Consider the following 24,075-nt stretch of genomic DNA (forward strand, 5'->3'; position numbering starts at 1 on the left):
TCGATTTCGACTCGATTAATCGTAGATCAATCGTCGGAAATACCAGAAGAAGAAAAAAAATAGGCTCGTGCTCATAAAATTTGGAATAATGATTTGTTTGGCAATAAAGTTTATCGTCGGTTTGACATTTAAATGGTGAAATAATATGGCCAATAAATACTCGTTGCTCCACTCACCATTCCAATGAACCACAATTGATCGATTTAGTTTCGGCGTGACTTCAGGACTAGTGAAGCGAGCTCGGTTGTGGCCATGTTTAATGGAGTTGACTATATTCTTTTAATGCACGCTCATTTGACTGCTGTTGGCAGTGAATAGTAACGGAACTCGTATGCTTCCGTGTAGGTTGTTTTGTGTAATAGAGTTAGCGCAAACAATTTGGAATTGATCATTAGCCACGCCTCGCTTCATCATAATCAATGTGGAAGGTCAATCACATTCCGTGCGCTATAGCGAGATTTTTTCTTTCTTCTCTCAAGAGGAACTAATCAAACTAGATGTCTGCCCGGAAGGCCGTAGCAAAAATTGAGCCATTTTAGCTCGTATCCTCCATCCTGGCGAAATCCCAGCACCCGCGCAGGTTTCGCTTTAATTAGGCAATAAAATGTGTAACTGTAAGCGAAAGCAAAAAAGTACCACCGACACAGAAGAACGCTGACCATGAATCTTTGGGTTGTGGCAGCATCCAAAGCGACGACTTCCAAGATAATCACGCAGCCCGGTCTGCCGAGTATGCGGCCATAAACTAGGAGAAATAATTGAATTGATTAGCACCGGCAAATGGGCTGAAGTGCGCAACGTGGTACGGATGCTGGACCACGAAACAATTTCTTCAATCGAATTAATGAACTTCTTGGATCGTCATCGCAAGCGTATGTGTGCAACATCTTTGCCCGGTGGCGGTTGTGGCATGTTCAACGAATAAATCAAGCCTTTTAATTAGACAGTCAGTCAATTAGTTGGTAAGTCTGCGATTGGATTGACTGTAGATTTTATTTAAAACGAAAATTTTTGTTGGTGCTGACAAGAGAAGTACGGTAACCGGATAAATATTTTTTGAGAATAGATATGTGTATTCATTGTCTCGTCCCGCAGAAGTAATTTCATTTCGAACGAGAAAAAAAGCATGAAGCAAGCATAATGTACCGCAAGTACGCGACCGCCATAGACGTACTGATAAAGAAAATAATTCTCATGGAAATGGAAAGCCACGGGCGACGTCGAGTATTTTAACCCTGACTGGAGAGGCCTTAATTTATTCTACACGCGGTTCCTTCGTGTAGCAGAAGGAATTCAAAAAACGTTGCGATGCGTTGAAATAAAGTTTAATGAAATTGTTTTTTTTTCTCAAGCCGTTTCTGGTTCCTTTTTTTCCGTATCTAGTTCTCTAGAAGACGTGACTCAAAAGTAAATATCAACTGTCATTGGGCTGACTCTCGAGAACCAGCAAAGCAAGAACAAAACCACGCGGAATCGCATAACTCATGTCACAAAACTCTGGAAGCCGGCGAGTAGAAAAATATATTCTCCTGCATTCAAATGCAACCGACCGACCATGCTGCTAACCTGAACCCTGGCCTGGTTGGTAAGATTGCATCTACCAGCCTGTTTCCAAGTGTGCGCGTGGTCGTAAAATAGAAGATGCGACACAATCGCTCTCCGCAAAGGTGTCTTGAGGCTCAAGATCCGCAAGCTGTGGTTTCCAAGAAGCAAAGGAAAAAATCCTGTTCCTCCATTTCATTTGGAATTCAAATCTTCCGCCAAACACAGACACTAGCAATTCTCGTTGGATGCTCCGTCAGATTCTTCCCCATCACAATCAGCATAAATTTTCTTTTCCGGTGACCATGCTCGAAACCAGAACAAGCTGGCGGAGGCACCATATGTTGGTATTTTCTGAATAAAGAGAGCATTTTTCCATTCATTCCATTATCGAATTAAGAGCATAGCCTTTCCCCTTCTGGACGCAATGGCCTCTCGCAAAGGGGCGCATAGCAACATAAATCAGTGCATGTGTCAAAGCAAGAAAAAAAAAAGTCTACAATGTTGGTGTGCGAAACGAGTTTTCCTTCCTTTTGTAAGAGCCGGCTGCTCTTTTTCAGGCCGGTGACTATGAAGAAGAAAAACTGGCCATGGTGGCTCACGAGACAGGAAAAAATATGGCGGTAAATTGGCTTTTGTTTAATCGTGTATGCTCGGGATGGAAATTTATAGCACGGTACACTTTTTATTGTCTTCCACAGAGGGTATGGTTTTGTGGCCGATATATCTCGAAGCTGTCCGGTCAGCGGTTGCAATATGACGCGTCTCTTTGGTTTCGGTTGCAAAGGTTATTTGTGAAAGGACTTACCTGCAAAATCACCACACACCACTCGATCGAAGGGATTACTCATCCAATCTGTAGAGAATAAAGATACTGAGGTTAGAGAACGAATTATAAGGTACGCATCATTCTGGTTGTTTATTAGTAAAATCTAAATAATACATAATTTCTAAAAATAATTCATGTCAAAAATAACCTAACCTTAGTTATGTAATACGTTTCACCTTAGATTACTTATATGAAACGTTACTGTGAGTGATTTATGTTGAAATGCCCTTCCGAGTGCAACAAACTATTTCATCGACAGATGAATAATCCTCATTCCGCTACCAGGTTAAGTTGAAAGCAACCCAATGCTGTACCCGGCAACTTAAGTGGATTAAAGCTATCCAGGCGGCGGTTCAGTGTCTGCACTCTTGGTTGTCTTTCCCAAGCCATTATCGTCATTGGCAATCGCCTTAATCATTGCAATAACGATCAGCGAACGAAGCAAGTTCGATTTCAATTTAAATTTTTCTTCTTTTTTTCAAAACAAACCTTTCACACTGTACATTCCGTTGATGCCTGAAAGGCACAGCAACCGCACCAGAATGAGAAAGGAACAGAAAAAGAATTACCAATAAAATTCAAGTTATTTCAATCAGCCTAATGAAACTGCGACTGATTTCTTTGGTATTACATTTTCGAATGATTTTTCGATGTTCACAGCGAAAAACGCTGCTAAGTAAAATAAACTTACTTGATAGAGCCTGAAGCAATGACAGCAAACAACATCAGTTTTACCTACGAAGCTCCCGCTGAGAAGAACCCTTTATACACCTTTTCTGGCTCTACGCACGTCACGGCACTGCCATAAGATGCGTTATGCAATTCCGTAGTGGTACAACCAGATAGGAAAAAAAAACAGCATGAAAAGTCAGCACAGCTGGTGGTTACCCAATCGAAGGGTTGCAGTTTTAGACCTATTTGGCCTCATCGAGCGGATTCGTAAATATCCTGGTGGGCACTTTCTAATTTATTTTGCAGTCGGCTGACCTTGGCCAAGAGAAAGCTACCAGGCATCTTCTAAAGGGTTCAATCCGGTGAAATCTTGTTCGATGCAGTTAAATTTTGTTAGCTTCGCTGAAGATTTCAAGGTCCGTTCAAAGAACCTAACGGAAACGATCAGCGGCTAACGTGCAACGAATGAAGAGCACTATTTTGCGCTTTCTGGCCGCCATTCAGCTGTCCAGAGATAATTTAAATATTTTAGCGAATTTGCAAATTAGATCCAGCAAGGTTTCAGAAACGGTTAGAAAAATTAACAAATGTTTGCGGAATGATGCTATTGAATAACGGTTCTTTGCACACAATCTATATTGGAATCTAGTGTTTCGCAATTTAATACCAGTTCCATGAAGTAGCATCAAACTGCCCATTCCAACTGTACAGATTGTATGTTTTAGTGCGAAACAAGCGTCAAATATCACAATATTTACTAACACCATTTCAGCTCATATCGCTAAGGAACAATAACAGTAAACAATTTCAAATCAACTATTGATAGAAATCCCACAAGTTGTGCATAATTTGAACGAGCGACAATTTGAGCATTATAACCAGGTAGTCAGTTTGTAATTTTGCACACTTTAGGGTAGCAACCAGGTCTGGTAGGTTTCACGATTGAATGCTGATGGCTGTTTGCAGCTGGTTTGCTGTTTGCAGGCACATGCGGAGCGGATAGTTATGATATGTAACACGATCCAGTCATAACCGCAATAAAACATTCAGTGGTTTGGTTGAGCTTGGTTAGTCAGAACATTTATGCAAATTGCACGAATGTGATCATCCAATAATCATTACATAAGTCAGGCACGAATGAGTTTTCAAACAGAAAACATAAGTACCCTAAATGATAAACAACAGCAACAATATGCTCTCGTTGCCGTTTATTTTAGTTTGACAGATTGAACTGCAGACAAGTAGGACTTTTCTTATCCTTCCTTTCACGTTGTAAAATTCCAAGCCAGCAGAGATACAGCGGGTAGCGGGCTTTATAATATTTTTATGATGGTCATAATTGCAACTACAATGCACATGCGTTCTTGCGGACTGAGAAGCTCGTTGAATGATGCGCTTTATCGTTTTAACAGCTACCAACAGCAAACCTGATGGCAGGTATATTACCCACTAGCCGCTATTTCCCTCGTTGCGGTAGTTGGTCGCGCTCTGCCATTAGCCGTCATCAAAATAATTGTTATTGCATTCAGTCGACCGTCAGCTAGACACATTGTAAACGCAATAATAACAAATTTAAGGCGATAAGTTTAACGCGCTGTTTACCGAATTTTTTGCTTTTTACTGCACCCGCTCGCAGTTGGGAGATTTGAAATTTGAATCGATCACAATTCTCGCAAACACGAGCGGCTATCAACAATCGCCGATTCACCATTAATTTTCATATTAACCACTCCGTTTTGTTTTGTGCAGCGTCGTCTCAGCTCAGTTCGTCTACTGGGCGAAAGGATATTCACATTTGACTCTCTGTGTAGCGACAGACAAGCACGGCAAAATCTGCACCATTTTAAATGCTTGCAAATGGCCACTTAAAGCCGTCGTTCAAATGTTTGAATGGCCCCATTCTATTCGACTGAAATGTGTTATTAAAATGTGTCACGGCGGGACTCGCGCGTCGCGGTTATGAGTTCTGCCATTGTTGAGCTGAGCGCTAACCTACCGGGTAATGAACAAATGTTAGATTCCAATCTGGCAGCGGTGTGTTTGAAAGCATTCTTAGTGAAAATGAGTGAGACATAATCGGTTGGGCCCATCAAGTCGAAATGGGAAATAATCGAATCTTTATATACACCCAGCAGTTTCCAGCAAACCTTATTCACCGTTCGCACAGAGAGACGGAGTGTGAGAGAGCGAATATAGGCCTACTGTACATTAGTAGCGTATACCCTCCAAGTGTCCAAGTCCCATTAGTTTTTATTGTTCAATAAAATGGTCTATTTTTATAATCTCATTTGAAACGATTCTACGACTAATTAAAATGATAAATATTGTAATTTTGCCAGCTAGCGCTTCTTGCCATTACCATTTGCAGCGCACTGACTCTACGCGCGATGAAAAATGTGGTAACATATGAGTATATGATTTTTCCTGCGCCCCCGTGAAACCAGATAATTTTGACTTAACATAATTTTTTTTTGTTTACAGTCGAGGGGCGGTTGAACATGGAGCACGGTATTACTGTTAAGCTACCGTTAAAATATAAGCAAATCTTAAACAAAGAAATATTTTTTCGACAGAAAAATTTTTAAAAAATGTTCGTCACTTTAATGAAATTGCTCTATTTAGGCTTCCAACATTTACCATGTCTGTATGGCACTATTTATGGACAGACCGTAATCTAGACAGTCATTCAAAGCAACTAGTCTACAGAAATGTTGGTGAAAATGGACACGCACTCACACAAACACACAAACCGCACATTTTGACACCATGGTAGGTATATCGTCATAAAAAACAACATAAATGCGGTTAAGAATTTGATACAGTCAGGGCCATTTACGAGGCCACTCATTTGAATACGAATCTACCCTTTTCACTACGCACAGATACGCAATAGAACTGTGTCCGGAAAAAGTTCAACCCCTTAGTCAATGGCAGGCCGGAAAAGCTCTTATCTACTCGCTAAGTTCGTGCTATCTCCGATGGTGTTTGGTTTATTTCTTCCCGGAGTGTTTGGAAGGGTGATTTTAGCCATTGTAAGAATGCTCTGGTAACTTGGGATGGTACGGTTTCTACGCCTTTCATGTCCGCTATAATTTCAGTTTTCGAAAAGGTTTTAGGATGAAGAACAAAAATGATGAAAATTAAAGTATCGCCCGTTTACGAAATTAAACAAGTCCATGTACAATGGATGATCTTCTAATATTGGCTCCCACTTGGATGGATTTTGAATCGCACAATTTTGTTCCGCTAATTAAAATCCAGATAGCATGAATACGGGTGAAATTGCCTTTTCTATCTCTCTCTCTACGATTGCAATGTAGCTATTCTGCAGACAATAAATTTGAATAAATTGGACTTAACTTTCAATCTCTTGGCGCGGCGCCCATTTCTTCAACATGCCCAAACTGAGTACCAAATTCAGATTCTGCGAAGGGACCAAAGTTGTAACACACTCGGGAAAAATCGCTTGCCGCGGATACGTGAATGGAATAAAACATGATCAAAGGTACCAAGAGCGCATGTAATATTCAACACATCCCTCTAGAAGCTAATACACAATATGATAATGTAGCCACCCCTGCGTTTACGAACGAATGCGGAGCTCTCACTTTGCAGTCGTTATCACCCCATCTGGGGTGCAAACGACCTCACCCTTCGACGTGGACGGCGTTGGCGTTGTACAGAAATTAGAAATGCGCATAATTTATTGCTCTAACTCGCCCTTCTCGGCGGGGATCACAATTCACCATTTTGTGTTACAATAGATTTTAAAATTTTAATACAGGAAAAATGTATGTTAGAAACCAAAGCACCTTATACCAAATTAGATGTTTTTATATAAGAACAAAAAAGCTGTAGTGAAGTACGAAACACTAACCTGTACTGGCAAATTTCTGTAACGCGGACTGGGATGCTGCAGACAAAACAGGTGCATATGGCATGTAGGGGGAAGAGACAGAAAATTCGTTTAGAACATGTGTGCCCTATTAACTACATTCGGATAAAGAAAAAATGTCAAACTTCACAATATAAATACTATAAGATAGGGTAGCAAAAAATACCATGCAATAAAAAGATTGATAAAACGTTCCGTTATCTGACTAACAACTTCCGTATAGCTACAATGAATTACTGACACTTGATAATACACAACAGAGATCACACCCTCATTAGCTTAAAAATTCAATATCTCACAGCGTAAACGTGTGGACAAATTTTGCTTGCGCAACGAACTCACGATAAAACTTTGGGGCGAACCAGCCACCGACTGAAAACCCTACAACAACAAAAAATGCTACTACCACTCACGAAAAAATCGATTATTCGAAAATGTTAGGCAATTATCAAAACTGATAAACTGATCGAAATCAAATTATTGAAACGTTTCATAACACTAGTTGATACTCAACTTGGTTCAAGCAGAGAAATAGGTTGACTCAAAGAATATTTAATTAACTTCACACGTGACGCTACAATCAATAATATTGGCACATCGCATGTTATAATGTGCTGATTTGGGTGGGAATTTAAACCAAATTCGCAAAATTTGATTGCAACATGCCAACAATGCTTGTACAGCAATGCGCTTTGACAAAGAAAAACTATTGAGAAACGAGAAGCTACAGACCAGAAAGTATTAAATTTGGATTTTAATATATCTTATTTACGATTTCTCTAGATGGGTTTGTTTATAATTAATTTGACTAAATTTTCTATTATATGTAATGTGTGAAGAGTGCAATAATTGTTTCGTAAATTATGCACATTATTTTATCATTAATAAATTTCAACCACTACTACGCCGTGCTGAGGCCTAAAGATAATTTGCTTTGCCAATCAGCTCGGCTCACTTCAGTATAACTTATTAATAGATCAGAAAACTCTCTTATATGCGGATAACGCTGCCCACGCATGGTCTTTGTTAGCATGAATTTCACGCATAGCAAGCGCTCTCAGTTCTTCTGAAGCATTAATCCTACCTCAGCGAGGTACAACATTTTCTAGCAATCAGTTTGAGAAGTGCGAAAGACGGAAGCTGGCACATTTTTTTCTGGATATTCATCATGGAGAGAATCGAAAAAACATGTATCTTTGACTGTCACAACGTTTGAAACAGTGTATATTTCAACTATAGTCTTTTTGATTGTATTTCATTTTCATAAAACTTCGATTGATTTGTGGTAAATTTCATCTCTATCAGCGAAGACGGGATTTTAGATGTTACCTTGATCACAGGTGAAATTTTTTGCAACTTGTTTTAATAAAAATATCATTATGATATTTCTATAAACAAGAACCAAAGCAAACAGCATTACGGGGTATTTAATCAAAAAAGTAATTTTTATTTTCTCGATAGTAATATCGCATTTAAAAATGTTTTACAGAGAAGGGTAGCAATGCAAATTTTGATTTTTTTGAAAACCGTCAAGTTAAAATACTTTACTGCGAGGAGCATAAAATGCTACAAAAAATTGTTTAATGTCCCCGAGTTAACTATTTGTTGTTTTCGTGTTGCTATCATTGTATCAATTAAAATTATAAACAATGCAAATCGTCAAATACATTAAAAATCAGTTTTTCAACAGTAAACTATGTTGAGAATGATTTTAAATACAATACTTCCGTCCTAGCACTTTATCTGGTGTGGAGATATTCATAGCTAAAAAGTAAGTAGTTTTATCAAATGTTATCACTTAAAAAGATAGTTTGCAAAAGTTAATTTTTTTCCGGTTAAATTGGTTTATCTACTTAATTCAAACCTAATTCGAATGCATTGGAATTTCTCCAAAAAACTTTCAAATTTCTTCGGTCTATATATATTTCGAGAATATATCGCGAGAACACCTTGGAAATTGTGATATATAAACTAAATTACCATGGGACTTAGTTACGTATCATTTTAGCTTGCATATCTTCAGCTACACACTAACAAGGAGTGCGAAAATCGAATCTTAAAAAACTCGTAATCGTCCCGTCTGGATGAGGTAAATTTTTTCTAAGCTTAAGTCACATTTTCTGCCCTTGTAATGAACGCATCGTCGAAAAAACATATATACGTTGCCAACTTTACTAAAACCTCAAATGTTTGTCAAAAGACAATGAATGGAATTAGCATAGCATAGCATATTTGATCGCCCGTGTGTTGCCCACGATTGACCAGAATCAGCTGAAATTGCACAAAGAACCGCCAAAATGGTGCCTAGGAGTAGCAAGCCATTTTCAATGATCAAAAGATAAAGAATGTAAGTAGTTCATGAAGTAATTCTATTTTCTTCTTTCAGAACAAGTTATTTTAGATTACGTTTACAGAAAAAACACATCTGACATAGCTATGACGTGGTAAGTCATTAAAACTTAAATTACCGGGAATGAATAAGTTTGATGATAAAACAAACTTACCACTGCTGTGAATACTCAATGGCTTCAAATTCGGTTAGCATTGTATCAAGTTTAACAATTTCTTTCGTTTTCCTATCAAAATTCTAGTGTTTTTTTCTTGCTAAAACTACATATGGTATATTTCAACTCGTTTCACACAGGTAATGCCGAATAACTAAACTTTGATCCCACTTTTATAATTACAAAAGAAATGTTCAACCGGTCAACTGTGAGAAACGCTTGATCCATCTTCCATTTGAAGCGCAGTTGTTCCAGTTGTGTTTGTGGTTAACGGAAAACCAGACAACTCTTATGCAGAACTAATACTATGCACTTGATCTCTTAGAAATGAGGGTTTTTTTGATTACCATTCAATCTGTTCAATTAAAACTTTTCATTCCACTAGTACTACTTGTAGTTCTTAAAGTGTTCGTCTCAAAAAATAATGAAGTTACGTTACTTCTTGAACACCCGCGAATAAAGTTCCGCAGACGATTGCATATGTTACAGTTATAGATCATTAGAATCGTTTAACCGTCCACTGATCTTAATCAAGTTACATTCAGAACCAGGAAGTCAACATCGACTAGCACATTGGCTAAGCAGTTTTTCGAAGAGAACAAGCAAAACATAACTTTTACAAATCCCGAATTTGACTTTAAATTGTAATCAATTACTAGTTTTAACGATGTACAACGAGAAACACCCTGTAGAAATAAGCCAATAGATAGGAATTTCTTGAGCTTTGAATGTAAGTTTTTTCGATGTAGTTTTCATGGAACTTCATCCATTCAGATAAATTTGATGAATATGTCGTTCTAATTCATAAAAATACAGGCCTTTCCTACAATTTCTTACGATTTCTAGATTTGAAGAACAAAACGAAACAAACCAGGAGAAAATGTACTCTACTTCAAGCAACTCTACATACACAAATATACTCCAAAATCCGACGGATGGTACTTACCGGTCACTAGCCACGGATGACGGGTGATATCGGGGAGACCAGACTGGCCCCCGCCGACGGACGATGATAGCTGTGAACATGCCGAGCCCAGCGAATCCACGCCAACGCCGGCGGAAGCCGCGGATACGGCGGCCGCTTGCTGGTAGAACTGCGCAATGCTGGCACTTCCCGGGACTCCCATCGGTGGATAGCTGTTCATTACACTCTCCGTGTATCTACTACTGGGGTACCAGCAGAGTTGATAAAAAGGTGGGGAAACACGAAAACAAGTACATTGTATGATAGTTGGTCACAAACGGGAAGACTGCTGCTTGCTAGAAAAAAACAGGAGCTTGCAGCTTAAATTACCTGCACGATTTGTCGTCCAATCCTGAAAAACCTGGCATCGTCGAGTAGCTGGTGTGCGTCGTCGGGTGATTGGATACGAAAGGATACATTTTGCTAGTTGGTGGCGAATTGGGACTACCTTCACTGCCTGTTGTTAATGGACTACCTTCGGAGTTTGGGGTCTGTGACACTGTCGAATTCGAATTGGAAATTGATTGTGATGAGATCTGTGAGCTAATGAACGGCTGAAACTGTGCGTATTTAGGTAGCATACTATCGATTATAAATTTGGACATGGCCGCATTACAGGCTGCCGGATTAGGTTGTTAGTATCTTCACAGGATCTTGTAATTTTTCAATGGCAAGGCTTTTTCGCACAGCTTTCTGGCTCTTGATTATTTTGAAGAATCTCTTGCATGTAGCAATTTCTTGTCTAGCAGGGGTTAGTTGGAGGGACACAGCTTAACTCTACTGGGTACTCACTTTACTGTTTAATGCCACTGTCTCAAAATTTGCCTACTCAACGGTTCATTTGAGCAAACCAACGTATTTTAAGTGTACACCGTTTCTACAACTGTTGAAAAGCCATAATTCACAGCTTTCTCTACTATCACTAGCCACTGGCAAATTTATATTTTATTTTCGCTTATCGCTTTCTGATCACAATCTGAAATCACTTGCAAGTTGAACTTTGCTTTCAATATATATTTTTTTTTTTTCGTTTCAACACAGTTGTTTATTTCCACTCGCCACTTTAGCAGATTTTAATTGCTCAGTAGCACTGAAACATCGTCTTCCCTAGCTCACAATTTATCATCGCAACACTTATCACGTACATTGAACACGGCCAGGTTTTTAGCTGCTCACGGTTCACCGGACGGTTCCTCCGGTCACCAGCTGCACGTTAGGCAAAAAAAAGTCACCACGAAAAACAAAACATCGGTCGTGGTCTTTACTGTTTGCTGGTTTTCGTACAGCGCTTCCAGGTCTTCGTCAGATGGTTTTATTCATTTTTTTATCTTTAGAACTAATGTTGATTTTTATTACTGTTTTATTTTTATAGTTATTATTTTGAATTTTCTTGTCTTGGGTTTTTATTTTTACTGTTATTAATATTATAATAATAAAAATTCGATCGTAGAAGTCCGAAGTTGTTTACGTTATGACAAGTAGTTCGTTTATGACACAATACAAAAGTTTCGCATATAACAAGCAATACAAGAGGAAAAATGATATTCCTTGTGTGTTTATTTTATATTTTATATACATTAAAGCCCCGGAGCTATCTGTATTGCGCACTATCGCTGTCCCGCTTCGCCATTACCTAGCATTCGCTATCTTCCGTTTCGGTCGTTGGCGTTCTCTCGTTCACTCGCGGATTCCTCATGCTCTCCCGCGAGCGTCGTGAATCTCAACGTGAAGTATGCGCGGTCTTCAAACCTTCACATGGACTGCTCAAAATTCGTTCTGGTTTTTGTACATTTTATTTTTATTTTCACCGGTAGCACGAAGCAGAACAAAATGCTACTTGTTATTATTGAAATAATTTTAAAAATCCAGATAAGCTTAGAAAAATTTGTGCAATGCAAATTTTACCGACGTGTTATTATTTTTTTATTCGAGTCCGTAAATGTTTCGATATTTTCGTACAACTCGAGATTGCCACGAGCGCGGTTACGACCGTGATAGTGTCGGTACCTCTTCTTCGCACACACTGCGAACTGTCGACACGAAATACCATCAGTAAACCCAAGAGCGATGAAAAACTCACCTTACTTGTTCAGGGAGCCAACCAAATGGTGAAAAACTATTCGTCTCGCTCGACTCAGCGTGACTTCCTTGCCGAGGGCTGGCTTTCATTGGAAGCATATCTGTCGATCTCGTCCCACTTGGAACCTGCAGAGGAATCTCAAGCCGGACCAGAGCAAGACCAAAAGCTATCATTCGACATGGCCTATGCTCTCAGTCTCACCGACGGTCAGCGCTTCTGCTTTGTTCCTGCCTCAAGCATCAAGAGGCAGAACGAAATCAGCAGGGAGCTGATTTTTCCTCTCGGTTGCAAGTTCCTGATCTTTGCTGACGGTGTGCTGTTGCACGCTTCGAGACCGCATTCTCATAAGAAATCGTCTTAGATGCGAAAGGCTGCCCGGCGAGAGCATTTAGTGAACGAAATTGGAAAAGTCACTGCTGCCGGGAGTGTAGGAAGAAGACTTCTGCTGTTTCTAAATGCCTGCGAAGATAAGAAGAATATTTTCTGAGCATTTATGCGTGGTTTTCTTGTCATCTTTGCAGACTTGCGCCTAATCTTATGCGAAACTATTTTACCCAGTGGAATGCATTATATTACTCAATTCGTGCATTCATATTAGAATTACACACTGCCGAATGCATCTTGCATTAAAACTAACCCAGCGGATATTTTATATATCAAAAACTATTTACTATTAAAAAATGCGTAGGTTTTGATCACATTACAGCATATGTTTATACACTAACCGTAACATGATTTCTTCTCATCTCAATACTATTCAGTGGAGACGCTTGGTACATTAGCTTATATAGACCTTCACAGTGTTATAATTACATTGTTTTAGATGATTCAGCTGGACTGGCCGAACAAAACGTCTAAACCTTGTTTTTTCAAACCGCATGGGCAGCAAACCACCGTATAAATCCACTGCTTCTTAGTTGTTTTCAGGCCTTTGCGTTTGCACATTTCCGCGCAGACAACTTTGTCGTTTTGCAATCTATTAATATTTAGCCAATTAAGCAAACATATCCGCTTTCGGTGTGGACTTACATTGTTGCAGCGATAGCTTCCTGCCGGTTTCTCCATCCTGATCCAGCAAATACGAGACATTATCGTGTAGCAAACAAATTGGCAGCATTTTTGTTTTTGCTTACGTGTGTAAAATGGGTAATAGCTGGATTTTGCATAAAAGTGATTGACTTATGTTTCATCCCAGGTTGTTTCTCCCAAATCCGACATACCTGCCAGTATCTTCACAACACGAAATACAGGGGTGCCATGCAGGAAAAGAAAAACAAACCATATCAAAGTGGATTTTATTTGCAGTTATTTTTCGGGAAAAGTGTGTCTTCCAGACACCACGTAATTCAGTGGTGAGGAAAGAAAACGCTTCTGGAATGCTGGGGCTCACCAGAAAAGCTATAGTTTTCTCTTTTCTATTACCAATGCTATTTCATGTTCTGCGTTCTCATTTTCAGCTCGTGGCAGTCGAGCTAGAAAAACTCGTTTCTCCCAGATATCACGGCAGGCATTTCGCTCCCCAAGAGCCATCGTGCAAAGCTGAATGAGCACTTCTTTTTATGGCGAAGATATAATCATTTCATTCACACTTATTGCAGCTCGTAACGATTTCACTTTATATACTTACTCAGCAGTCGTGCGCAGGAGGTAAATGAGAGATGCAGTTTTTAAATGCTTCGTTCCTATGTGTTCAGCATTAGAGCCTTATGCTGATATGGGGAACTTCTTCTGCAGCAGGAAATAAGATTCTTCCCCCATTTTAATTGCTTCATCTCGTGTCGATCCGAAGCATTCTCGAAATTATTTAGGTAAAAATCAGAATGAATCCAACAATTCCTTTGAAAAAAGCATACAGTATAAATTATACAATATATAACTATTTCAACAATAACCATCTTACCAGCACTAAAAAGAAGTTATGATGCATACTGATTGATTGAGCTTCCATGGTGAAAAATAAACCCAACCAAGCAGAAGACATCATCCATATAAATCCATCATTAACCTTACCATAAATCAAAAAGAGAAGAAAAACAAAATTTGGATCCACCAGCACAGGTCATTTTTATCAATTTGTGGAAAGCAAAAAGTTGCCGCCAAGTAACTATTTATAGGCTCGTAAAACAATTTAAAAACTGTTAAAAACTTTATATCAGTCGTAAACTGCACTCCACGCGAGGCTGAGGCAACACAAGCTGAACACAGAGAGAGAGCCTGAGGAAAGTATAATTTGTAAGGAAACGGAAACCTGTGTGAAGGTAAACAGATAGTAACAAAATTTAATAACAATTAAATATCCAAAGAGTGCGAAAACGGGAGGATAATTGCCGCGAAATGGAATCGAATGGGAAATTCATATGGAGGAGTGATAACACCGTGACTCAACTGGGTTAAGAACCTTTAGCAATAAACCAATCCCTTTAAAAGTATGTTCCGTTTTATTTTCACACTGAATTGCATGTTACAATCAAATAGGAGATAAAAATTCTTCATGAGTATTCAACGAAAAAAAGCGTTTTTTTAATGTTACCTACTTTCAGCTGCACTACGCTTGAAGGTAGTGGGATCCATGCTAGGCGGCAAATCTCAGGATCGCGCCGAGCCCTCCATTATTAATCTTGTAGTCAGTCAACGATTCATAACTATGACGGCGGCTCATCCTCGTAAAACACCACGCGACATTATGTCGTCTAATTCCAATTCCACGCCTTGCAATAAAAATATTTTTACTGTTTCGGGCCAATAAAACTTGTTGTTTGACGCTTCCTTCTTCAACCTTCGGCACTTTGAACTTCACTGCTACTGCATTTCATGCTGATACAATGATACACCTTTTTTCTCATTTTTATATCGAAATGATAAATACGACAACATAATTATACACTTGCACGATCACGTATGACTTTTGAGCGCTTTGAAATTGATAAACAAATACAATTCCATCATTTAGCAAATAAAAGTCGCATCACTTTTTCACAGTTATGCTCTTCACGTTACCAATCGTCGCTGCTTTTACTTTTTGCATTTTACATTTTGCATTACGAACGAACTGCACAAAAGCAGTATTTGAACGCAGAGGCGAAGTAATGGTTAAACGTAATAATGAAAATTACCTCAGCACAAAAACGGTACACAAAACAAAATGAAACTTTAACGACGGAATGTGAACACTGCTGTACTGCGACGGGTACCTGAAAATGAACCGAGAGAATAATGGAAAATGAGAAAACTTCATGAGATGGGCTATTAATGAATATGAGGCTATAAATATTAAGGCAAATGCATAAATGATTCAATTTCGATCATTGTCGGGACGGTTCCCCAAATTGCACTATCGGTTTGTAATTCGAGAAGAAGGTGACTTTTGGTAAAAGTTTTGGATAAAATTAAAGTCAGCATGTGCCATTAGCGTCATTTTCAGCTTTCCTTAATTCAATCATTTTATTAGACCCAGCAAATTTTATGCCGATTGCCTGGAACGTGAACAGTAAGAGAGTTTATACGCGGTTCATATTCGAATTAAAAACATCACACCAGATAAGAAGGCATAGTCCTGACATCTGGCGTTGCTTCAACAGTACTAAAGGTCGATAATGAAGGTACCTTCTTTCCAATCAGGATGTTAGCAGCCGTTTGCTTTGGTACGCTATGCTATGTTGTATGGCTATTGTCGCAGAAACGCGCATGTGCATAATATCCAATAGGAATACATTTCACTCCATACGTCTCAGGTATGAATCGTTGTTTCTCCCACACAGGACGATTTTTCGGGACCATTTCGCATTAATGGCTTGTCCCCTGCGAGTTGTAACATTGACTTTTAAAAATTTCAAGTCGAATTAAAATTTACTTGCACGCATTCAACGCATTATTGTTCTTTTTTCTGTGTAGCTCTGTTTTTTTTTTTTTTGAAACTTGAAGACTGAATTGTTCCGATAGTTTGAAAAACATAATCTTTCCTTCACGTTAAACCAATTTAAAAAATCTTGGATCATTTCCTAATCGAATCTTTTACTTAACTTTTCTTTTGAAGCCTAGAAAATACCTGGGGTTCGATTGAAAAATATATAATGTGAAACGGAATTTTGCGAAGCATGCAAGATTATCCTTTCGATTCACCCGATTGTCTTCCTTTTCCCAGTACATGTGTAGACATACGTAAGTAGAACGAACGCCGCAGACTTCACCTTTCAATCTCTCCCGCCAGTCGCAAATGTCACCCCAATTCCCTCACTGCTGTCACGCCGTTCTTTTAGGAAACTTTCACGCGGGCTTCAATGGATAATTTTATTGCGACGTATAATTTTTTATGGTCGTCATAAAATGGTTGGTCCCCGTAAGCCGTAAAAATTGAGAATAAATAAACACAATGACATACATCTGTTGAAGCGCCTCCTTACCGGCGATTTTGTTTTGGTTTCGTGTCTTTCTGTCTGGCGAAACTAACAGCGTTGGTTTTCGAGGGTTGCCACCGAACGATTATCTAGTCTTTGGGAAAAGCTTTTCACTGACAAGGGCACATCCAAGGACTGTAAATCAAAGTGCGATGAGTTTTACGCACGTTTCAAGATGGGCTCTGAGCAAACTTGATTCTTAACTATCATGCTATCATACAATGATTATTTCTAACCGGATCCTTTGCAACTTTTTATTTTTTTTTCTCTAGTCATTTACTCTAATTAAAATTCAAAGAACACTATGAGAGGAGTGTCCATTAGCAGTTTAGAACGGACATATATTTCAATTGCAACTTTGTATCAAGAGTGGCTGCAGTGTTGTGAACAACTTGTTCATACTAGCACTGGAATACCCACCGTGGAATTCCTAAAGAAATTTCTCTCAAGCCATCTCGTGCTCTTACATGATCACAGAGCTTTTCCAAATGCAGAAAAAACGAGCACATGTTTCTCTTCAACGTCCATCACGTTCAGACGGCCAATGACGTACATTGCATTAGCTAATAACAATATATTTAATCGATATTGTCGGCCATCTGAACGGCTTACCTCTGAACACTTGGGATACTAGATGACTATCAGTTGGGCTTACGTACATTCATGCACACACATCCAATCCGAGAGGCCAGGCGCAATAGCTGAAGTGGCCAATCCCAAGAGAAGCCTGCACCGGTATGCCTTTATTATTATTATTTTTTTTTCTCTTTGCGAAGCAAACAACGAGGCGTGAAGGCGAAACGTGATGACACGACATATAAATTATACAATTATTTAAATGAACGGGTAATGGGTTATATGCAATTCCTTCGATTGAATCATAAATCAATTGGCGGAGAAACATACGCACTAGTCCCTCCGGGATGCAAATATGTATGCAAACTGCAATTGCATTAGACCACCCTTTTTCATCCGTCGTCGCGCTAGCTATTACCATCGTACAGTAAAGGAAACACAATTTCACAATGATGTCTCGATTTCCTCGACACTAACTATGCTGAAGGCAAGCATTTGAACTGTTTAGTTCAGTTTAGCATTTTCTTTAGTAGTAATGTGTACGGGTTTGCGAGTCATCTAGTTGGTAGCACACAAAGTATACTGAGCGGGAAACCTAAGACTTCCTTAGTTAGGAGACAGTTTTTATTCTGCTTCAAAGGCTGTACAATAAAAAATTCTGAATGTTACACGTCACGTAAAATATTCCCAATTTCAGTTGCTTCTGGCGTAAACCACAATTTCGTTTGAAAATTATGTGCAATATCATTTAAATTTGCGTGAAATATTATGGAATATTTTATCATAGGCAATGGAGGCATTTTACAGGCTTCGAAATGGTCACGGTAGAACCAGTTTTCACTGCGATAATCGTCTTTTTCTTCCTCTGACGCTACCAACGCTCGCTGTCTGAATACATTCTTAAACAAACAAATTTTTTCTAGAAATGAGAATTACGCACGTTGAGTGCGTGTTTTCTGGAAATTATTTATACCATTGATCTTGTAATAATATTTCTCAACATAAATGAACGAAGTAGATAGAAATAGGCCGAAATAATATCGCTAAACGATTGACAGTGTGCATCTCTTTGATACGCGAGTGTCATTTGACTATCCTTTTCTTTCTGTGAGCTGAGCGGCGATGGTTTGGTTGTTTTACATTTACGAGCGCAAGCCGACTGTGACGCACGCTAAGGAAGCGAGATCAAATGAAAATGGTGACCGTTCACAAGCCTTTCTTTACATGCGATTCGACATAAAGTTTTCTTACTGTGTGTTTTCCCCTTAAATCAAGAAATTAATCTAAATAAATTATGTTCATTCTTCACACATCCGAAAAAAAACTCCAAAAATTCTAAAACGGAAAATAATTTCAATTGATGGTTTAACACAAAAACCTTACGACCAGAACCTGCAATTGATTCCAAATCAGACTCAAAATTATCGAACTAACTATTACTTGTTTAAGTTAAGAAATATAATTTACGCTTCTCTTATAATTTAATCAGCATAGAAAAGATAAACTGTATGATTTAAACCATTTAAATCTATCGATTGTGCTTAATTGTCGAACTCGCTGATTTAAACCAATACAATCTATTGATGGTGCTTAATTGTCGAATTCGCTGATATTTCTTTTTGTAATTGGTTAGAAGTATGTAGAACCTCCATTGCTTTTGGCATAATGGAGTCGCATGGTAACCTACGTTCTACGAAGCGAATTGTATATTTAAATCTCGACTGGTAGAAACTGACGAACTTGCAGAAACGTGGCGCAAACATTTGTTCTGTATATTCACGTTGGCTGTGAAGTATGTCAAGGTTAAACGGAAGGCGGGATTTCGAAAAATGGAACGCAGAATCTAATCTAAGAAAGTAACGTCTTTTCATAAAAGAAACTATGTACCTACCTATCCGGTCAAACGATTATAACAAACGGGTCACAAAAGTATATCTAATTTTGATAGGAATAACAATGCCTGGTATATTTTTGATATACCAGAATAATCATAAGTACAGAATTATATCAAATTATGTTATCATACATTTAAATATTTTTTAAGTTTATATATTTTTTTAGGTAGTATTCAAGAGTATGAAATCAAATACGTTATTTCATGCAAAAAAGATACTGAGCTGTTTTGAGCGATATTCCTCGATATCTTATCGAATAGAAAATTTCTAATATCTCGCAATTTTTTCAATAGACATTTTGGAATTCTTAGTCAATATAATTTATTTTACCTGTGTTGACATTTTACATACGGATCTATTTTTGATAAATACATTGTCAACTGTGTTGATTACTACGCTTACGTATTGTCGTAAACTGTTATTCAGCCACAATAAATGAAAACTTCCTGAGTGGTTACAAACGAACAAATTACTAAACAATTGTTTGTGTGAAGCTTCATTGTCACTACCTAAATGTTACCGATGCAGTCTATGAGTACGTGTTCTAAATTGTGAAAATGTAGTTTACGCATTTAGGGAAAAAGATCGCTCAGACATAAACTAATATATATTTTAAAGCAAATAGAGGAAATAATTTTAAATAGCAGGACTGAATCAAATTTTGTCATAGTATTGTAGGATATTTATAACAAAATTTGTAAGATACAGTCAAATTAATTTTTTCTCTTTCTACCGAAAACCTAACAAAACTTGCTATAATACGTAATAATCAGTAAATAAACTTATAAGTGAAAAAAAGTAAGTATACTTGATAGGATTTTGGATAATTTAACTAATAACGATGCCAAGTTTAGAACACAAGTTTATACAAAACAATTCATAACAAAATATCAAGATATGTTATAGTTCTGATATATCGGGTATACGATAAACACTTATTTACAATTCATAAAAATATGACAGACACAAAATAATGTATTATAATAGGAATAATTTAGACTATCTTCATGGGATTTTCATTTTACATTTTCACCATTGATATCGCATAACGTTTATCGAAACAATCTGACTGTCAAGTTTACACAAACAACATTTGATAGCAAATCCGACCTGAATTTATTCTAATTTATTTTTTTATCTGGTTATAGAATTTGTATCATAATCGGAACAGGGTGAATCATAATCCGAACATAAACTGTAGAATAATCGGAACTGCAATATTATCCAAATCCATTTGAATTCATGTATTTTGATAGATAATTTATTTGCCTAAAACTTTTCTTAGAAAACAAAGGGAAAGAAGGTCTACTAATAAAAACGTTTCCATTAACTATACTTACACAGGCAAAGGGAAGCGGTGAATTCTCAGAAGTAAGCTATTCCGATCATGATACAAGAAAGGCCGTCCACCAATAATTCCAACTTTAAAGTAAATATTTCGCTGTGTTTCTACATGCAATTTATAAGTTATAGAAGCATTTTACTGAAGAATATACTGTGTTTTTCGAATTTTGAATTCCAGTATCACTGCTTGAAAACATGGCATGGTAGCAATCGTGATTGTCAATTGTGCTCGAAAATGGTTCATTTCAAAACTTTTTTACTAATAGGGTAGGAAACATATTCTAAGCAGCTTTAGGAACCGCTTGTGTATTCAGACAAAATACTCGAAATGTGTTGAGTGAAACTCAAACAGTAGTATATTAAACTGTTCTCTATCGTTTTCTCTGTCAGAACTGGTTTTCAGATTGTAAAACTAAGATAGCAAACTTTAACAATCATCAATTAAAGTTACCAATCGAGGGACACTATTTCAATCACCCCGAACCTATTTTAAGCAGTTTCCATCTGTTTTGTATGCGTTTTTTTTTTTCAGCACCCGAAGTGGCTCCTGAATGGCTGCAATATAGGTCGAATTATTTCAACCGATGTCCGACCGAAATTTCTTAGTGATTAACGGTATTCCTTATATTCGTAAGACAGCTAGACGATCAAAGTTTTTGTTTTCATCATTGAAATTGTCGATATTGATCAAAATACAGGAGTTGTAGGCCTGTTTTCTTCGACTGATTAAAATAGGCGCTACTGCTTAAGCCGTTCCTTACCCTACTATTACTTAAAAAATCTCAATGAAACTATCTTAACATCATCGGAAAAAGTTGTTTGGAAATACCGGTATATATTTAAAATAACTTATTGTTGAATAGTGGAGCAACCATGCATATGAAAAATTGTTCTAATCGTGATACAACACCCTATTCTCAAGACGTACTCGGTATTTTTGTTTTCGAAGTTCACGTGTAATCATTCTTCGAACTTGTCCCGCACAAAATTCAAAACAATCATCACAATTTGTCAACAAGCCTCCCCAGCTGGTCTCGAGGTACGATGCTGTCCTAACAAGCCAGTCGTCGTAGGTTCGAGTCTTGACTCGGGAGAGACTGTTAGTGTCAGTAGGAATAGGGCTTTTGCTACACATACATGCATAGCATCTGTTGGGCACACATTGCAGATTAACCATTTGTTTTCGTTGTGGCGATTTAAGTTTAAATCATCAATTACTTGACGGATTTCTATCTTTTTATACGGCAAAAAATTTCGAATATCTATAATTAGTGATAATTATCCTTTTTAAATTTTATTTTGTAAAAAAATCCCTAGAACGTATGCACTTTTTGGCGATCATGAATCTGCCGAGTCTAGCGAAAAAAGTCTTTAATCTATTTTCTAGATATTATCAACTAATAAGTTAGCAAGCGAATTACAAATTAACAAGATTTACTACTTTTTAAGCGTAAAACAATCGATATTGATCAATATTTTATCCGAAAGATAGAAAAACAAAATCCGAACACAACCAGTATTTTTCAAATTCATCTAAACTTTTAAAAATCTTCATACAATTTACATGGTACGTCTCTTATAGCAATATACTCTGCAACAACGGAAAATGTTATAATATTAGATAAATGTATTGTTTTAAATTCGCGCCTCTTCGGTTAGCCTGGGTCACAACATCAAAATTTCCCAGTTTCACCGCATATCAAATTTAAATACTTGAAATAAATTTCCTATGTTATAGGCGAACATGTTGGCTTGTGGAAATAAGTTTTTATTGCGTGATTTTCTTGTTGAATATTCTATAATAATTAATTGAATTAAATTGCTTTTGCCGGTCCATGTTATCATGTGGAGCTGTCACTTTTTCCTGCCCAACAGATGACTAATACATAAGCACTGTACGAATGCCCTATTGTCCGGTACACTTAACGGTTGGCTGCGAAGTCTGTGTATAGTAAACAGAAGGTCAAGTTCCGAATCGGAATGTAGCACCAAGGCTTTGCTTTTTTTACACAGTTGAGTCATCAGGAAATTCCATGCAAATATCTGTGGGTCAAGATGAAACGAACAAAAATTTTGAAAAATATACAGCTGCGCATTAGATCTGAATGGGTCCAGGAATGGTTTTCTGATCCAATTTTGACTCATTTATATACTTAATTGTCAACAACCAGGAACAAGATACCGACTAGCTTTAGACAACAAACTATTAGTGCACAGGACAGTTGGAAAGGCACTGTTGAATCTCGAGACCAACTAGAGTAAAATTTAAAAAAAATATATATAAGATAGACAGAGCTAAATATGATACGATAAAATACAAGAAAAATTCATTACTTTATAAAGCTTACTAACGGGAAAAGTCCTGCTGGCCCGTCGACTGTTCACGGAAGCTTTAATAGGTTGGGCTCTAAGCTCATTCGACCCTATGAAGTCTCCAGGTCCAGACGGCATACTACCCATCTTTCTACAAAAATCAGACGCAGCTATTATGTCCGAACTCATCAACCTCTTCAGAGTCAGCTTTATCCTGGATCATATTCCGGATAACTGGCTGAAGGCGAAGGTAGTATTTATCCCCAAAGTTGGATGAAAGGACGTAACCCTACCTTAACCCTAACATTCCAAACCAAATTTGCAACCACGGTATGATTATCTCAAAAAACTGAAGGATTTAAAAATAGCGATTACTGTACAGAGGCAATCTACTGTGCTTTTGCACTACAAAGTAGTCAATTTATATACACAAATATAATTATTTACAATCGACATATCGCACGGGGTGGATAAACCATGCCATAAGCGTAGTCATCCTTCAAAACCGAAAACTTAGAGTCCCTCCGAAATGTTTCGATTCAATGCAGTTGGATCGGTAGACAACACAGCACGCAAACGTAAGAAACTCGCTCAAACAAACATAGGTACTTTTCTGTCGGTGAGTTAATTGATAGAGGAAGTAATGTGCAGCCAACTGATATCAATTTGCTGGTATTTGTCACGATGAACTGCGAACTAACAAAGCCAGTTGAACGTAAGAAATCGCCCGTCATACAGTCTCGCACTATTGCTAGAGAGCTTTTTTCAAGCACTGTTGATGATTAATGATGGAAGCGGTTCATTATACGTCATTTCAGACACATTTATTAATATTGGATTTGTTTTAACGGCGGCGCAACACCGTTCCAAATACACTGTGCAGTTAAAAAAAAAAACCTTCAGTGTAGTTGGTCACTATAGCCTTCCATCTCGTTTGCATCTCATGTCGCAAATGTACTAAAATAAAATATACCTGGCACTTTGACACGTGGAACGAGAACTAAAACGAATCAATTTTGACACAATTGTGTGCTGGTGTCTTCTAAACTACACTGTGTTTCCTTCGA

The 24,075-nt window shown here is 37.8% G+C and overlaps 1 protein-coding gene and 1 long non-coding RNA gene across 12 annotated transcripts in view; both read right to left on the reverse strand.

The window, feature by feature from the left end:
- The window catches only part of LOC129733884 (homeobox protein abdominal-A homolog), a 35,002-nt gene extending 20,617 nt beyond the window's left edge, over positions 1-14,385 (reverse strand). For 3 of the 11 annotated variants that reach the window (XM_055695518.1, XM_055695502.1, XM_055695468.1), the window contains exons 1-4: positions 10,737-11,192; positions 10,389-10,621; positions 6,921-6,956; positions 2,351-2,398 (exon numbers count right to left, since the gene is read on the reverse strand). In XM_055695518.1, the coding sequence (XP_055551493.1) occupies positions 2,351-2,398; positions 6,921-6,956; positions 10,389-10,621; positions 10,737-11,011 (592 nt within the window). In that variant the 5' untranslated portion in view covers positions 11,012-11,192. The other 8 variants (XM_055695510.1, XM_055695528.1, XM_055695553.1 and 5 more) reach the window with 7 other exon arrangements.
- Positions 14,386-14,516: 131 nt separating this feature from the next.
- LOC129733950 (uncharacterized) overlaps positions 14,517-24,075 on the reverse strand; it is a 155,491-nt gene continuing 145,932 nt past the window's right edge. The window contains exon 4 of the long non-coding RNA XR_008729745.1: positions 14,517-15,677. This is a non-coding gene — a long non-coding RNA (uncharacterized LOC129733950). The remainder of the gene's footprint in view (positions 15,678-24,075) is intronic.

Source organism: Wyeomyia smithii, chromosome 1, assembly GCF_029784165.1.
Source record: "Wyeomyia smithii strain HCP4-BCI-WySm-NY-G18 chromosome 1, ASM2978416v1, whole genome shotgun sequence".
In the NCBI taxonomy this organism is placed as follows: Eukaryota; Metazoa; Arthropoda; class Insecta; order Diptera; family Culicidae; genus Wyeomyia; species Wyeomyia smithii.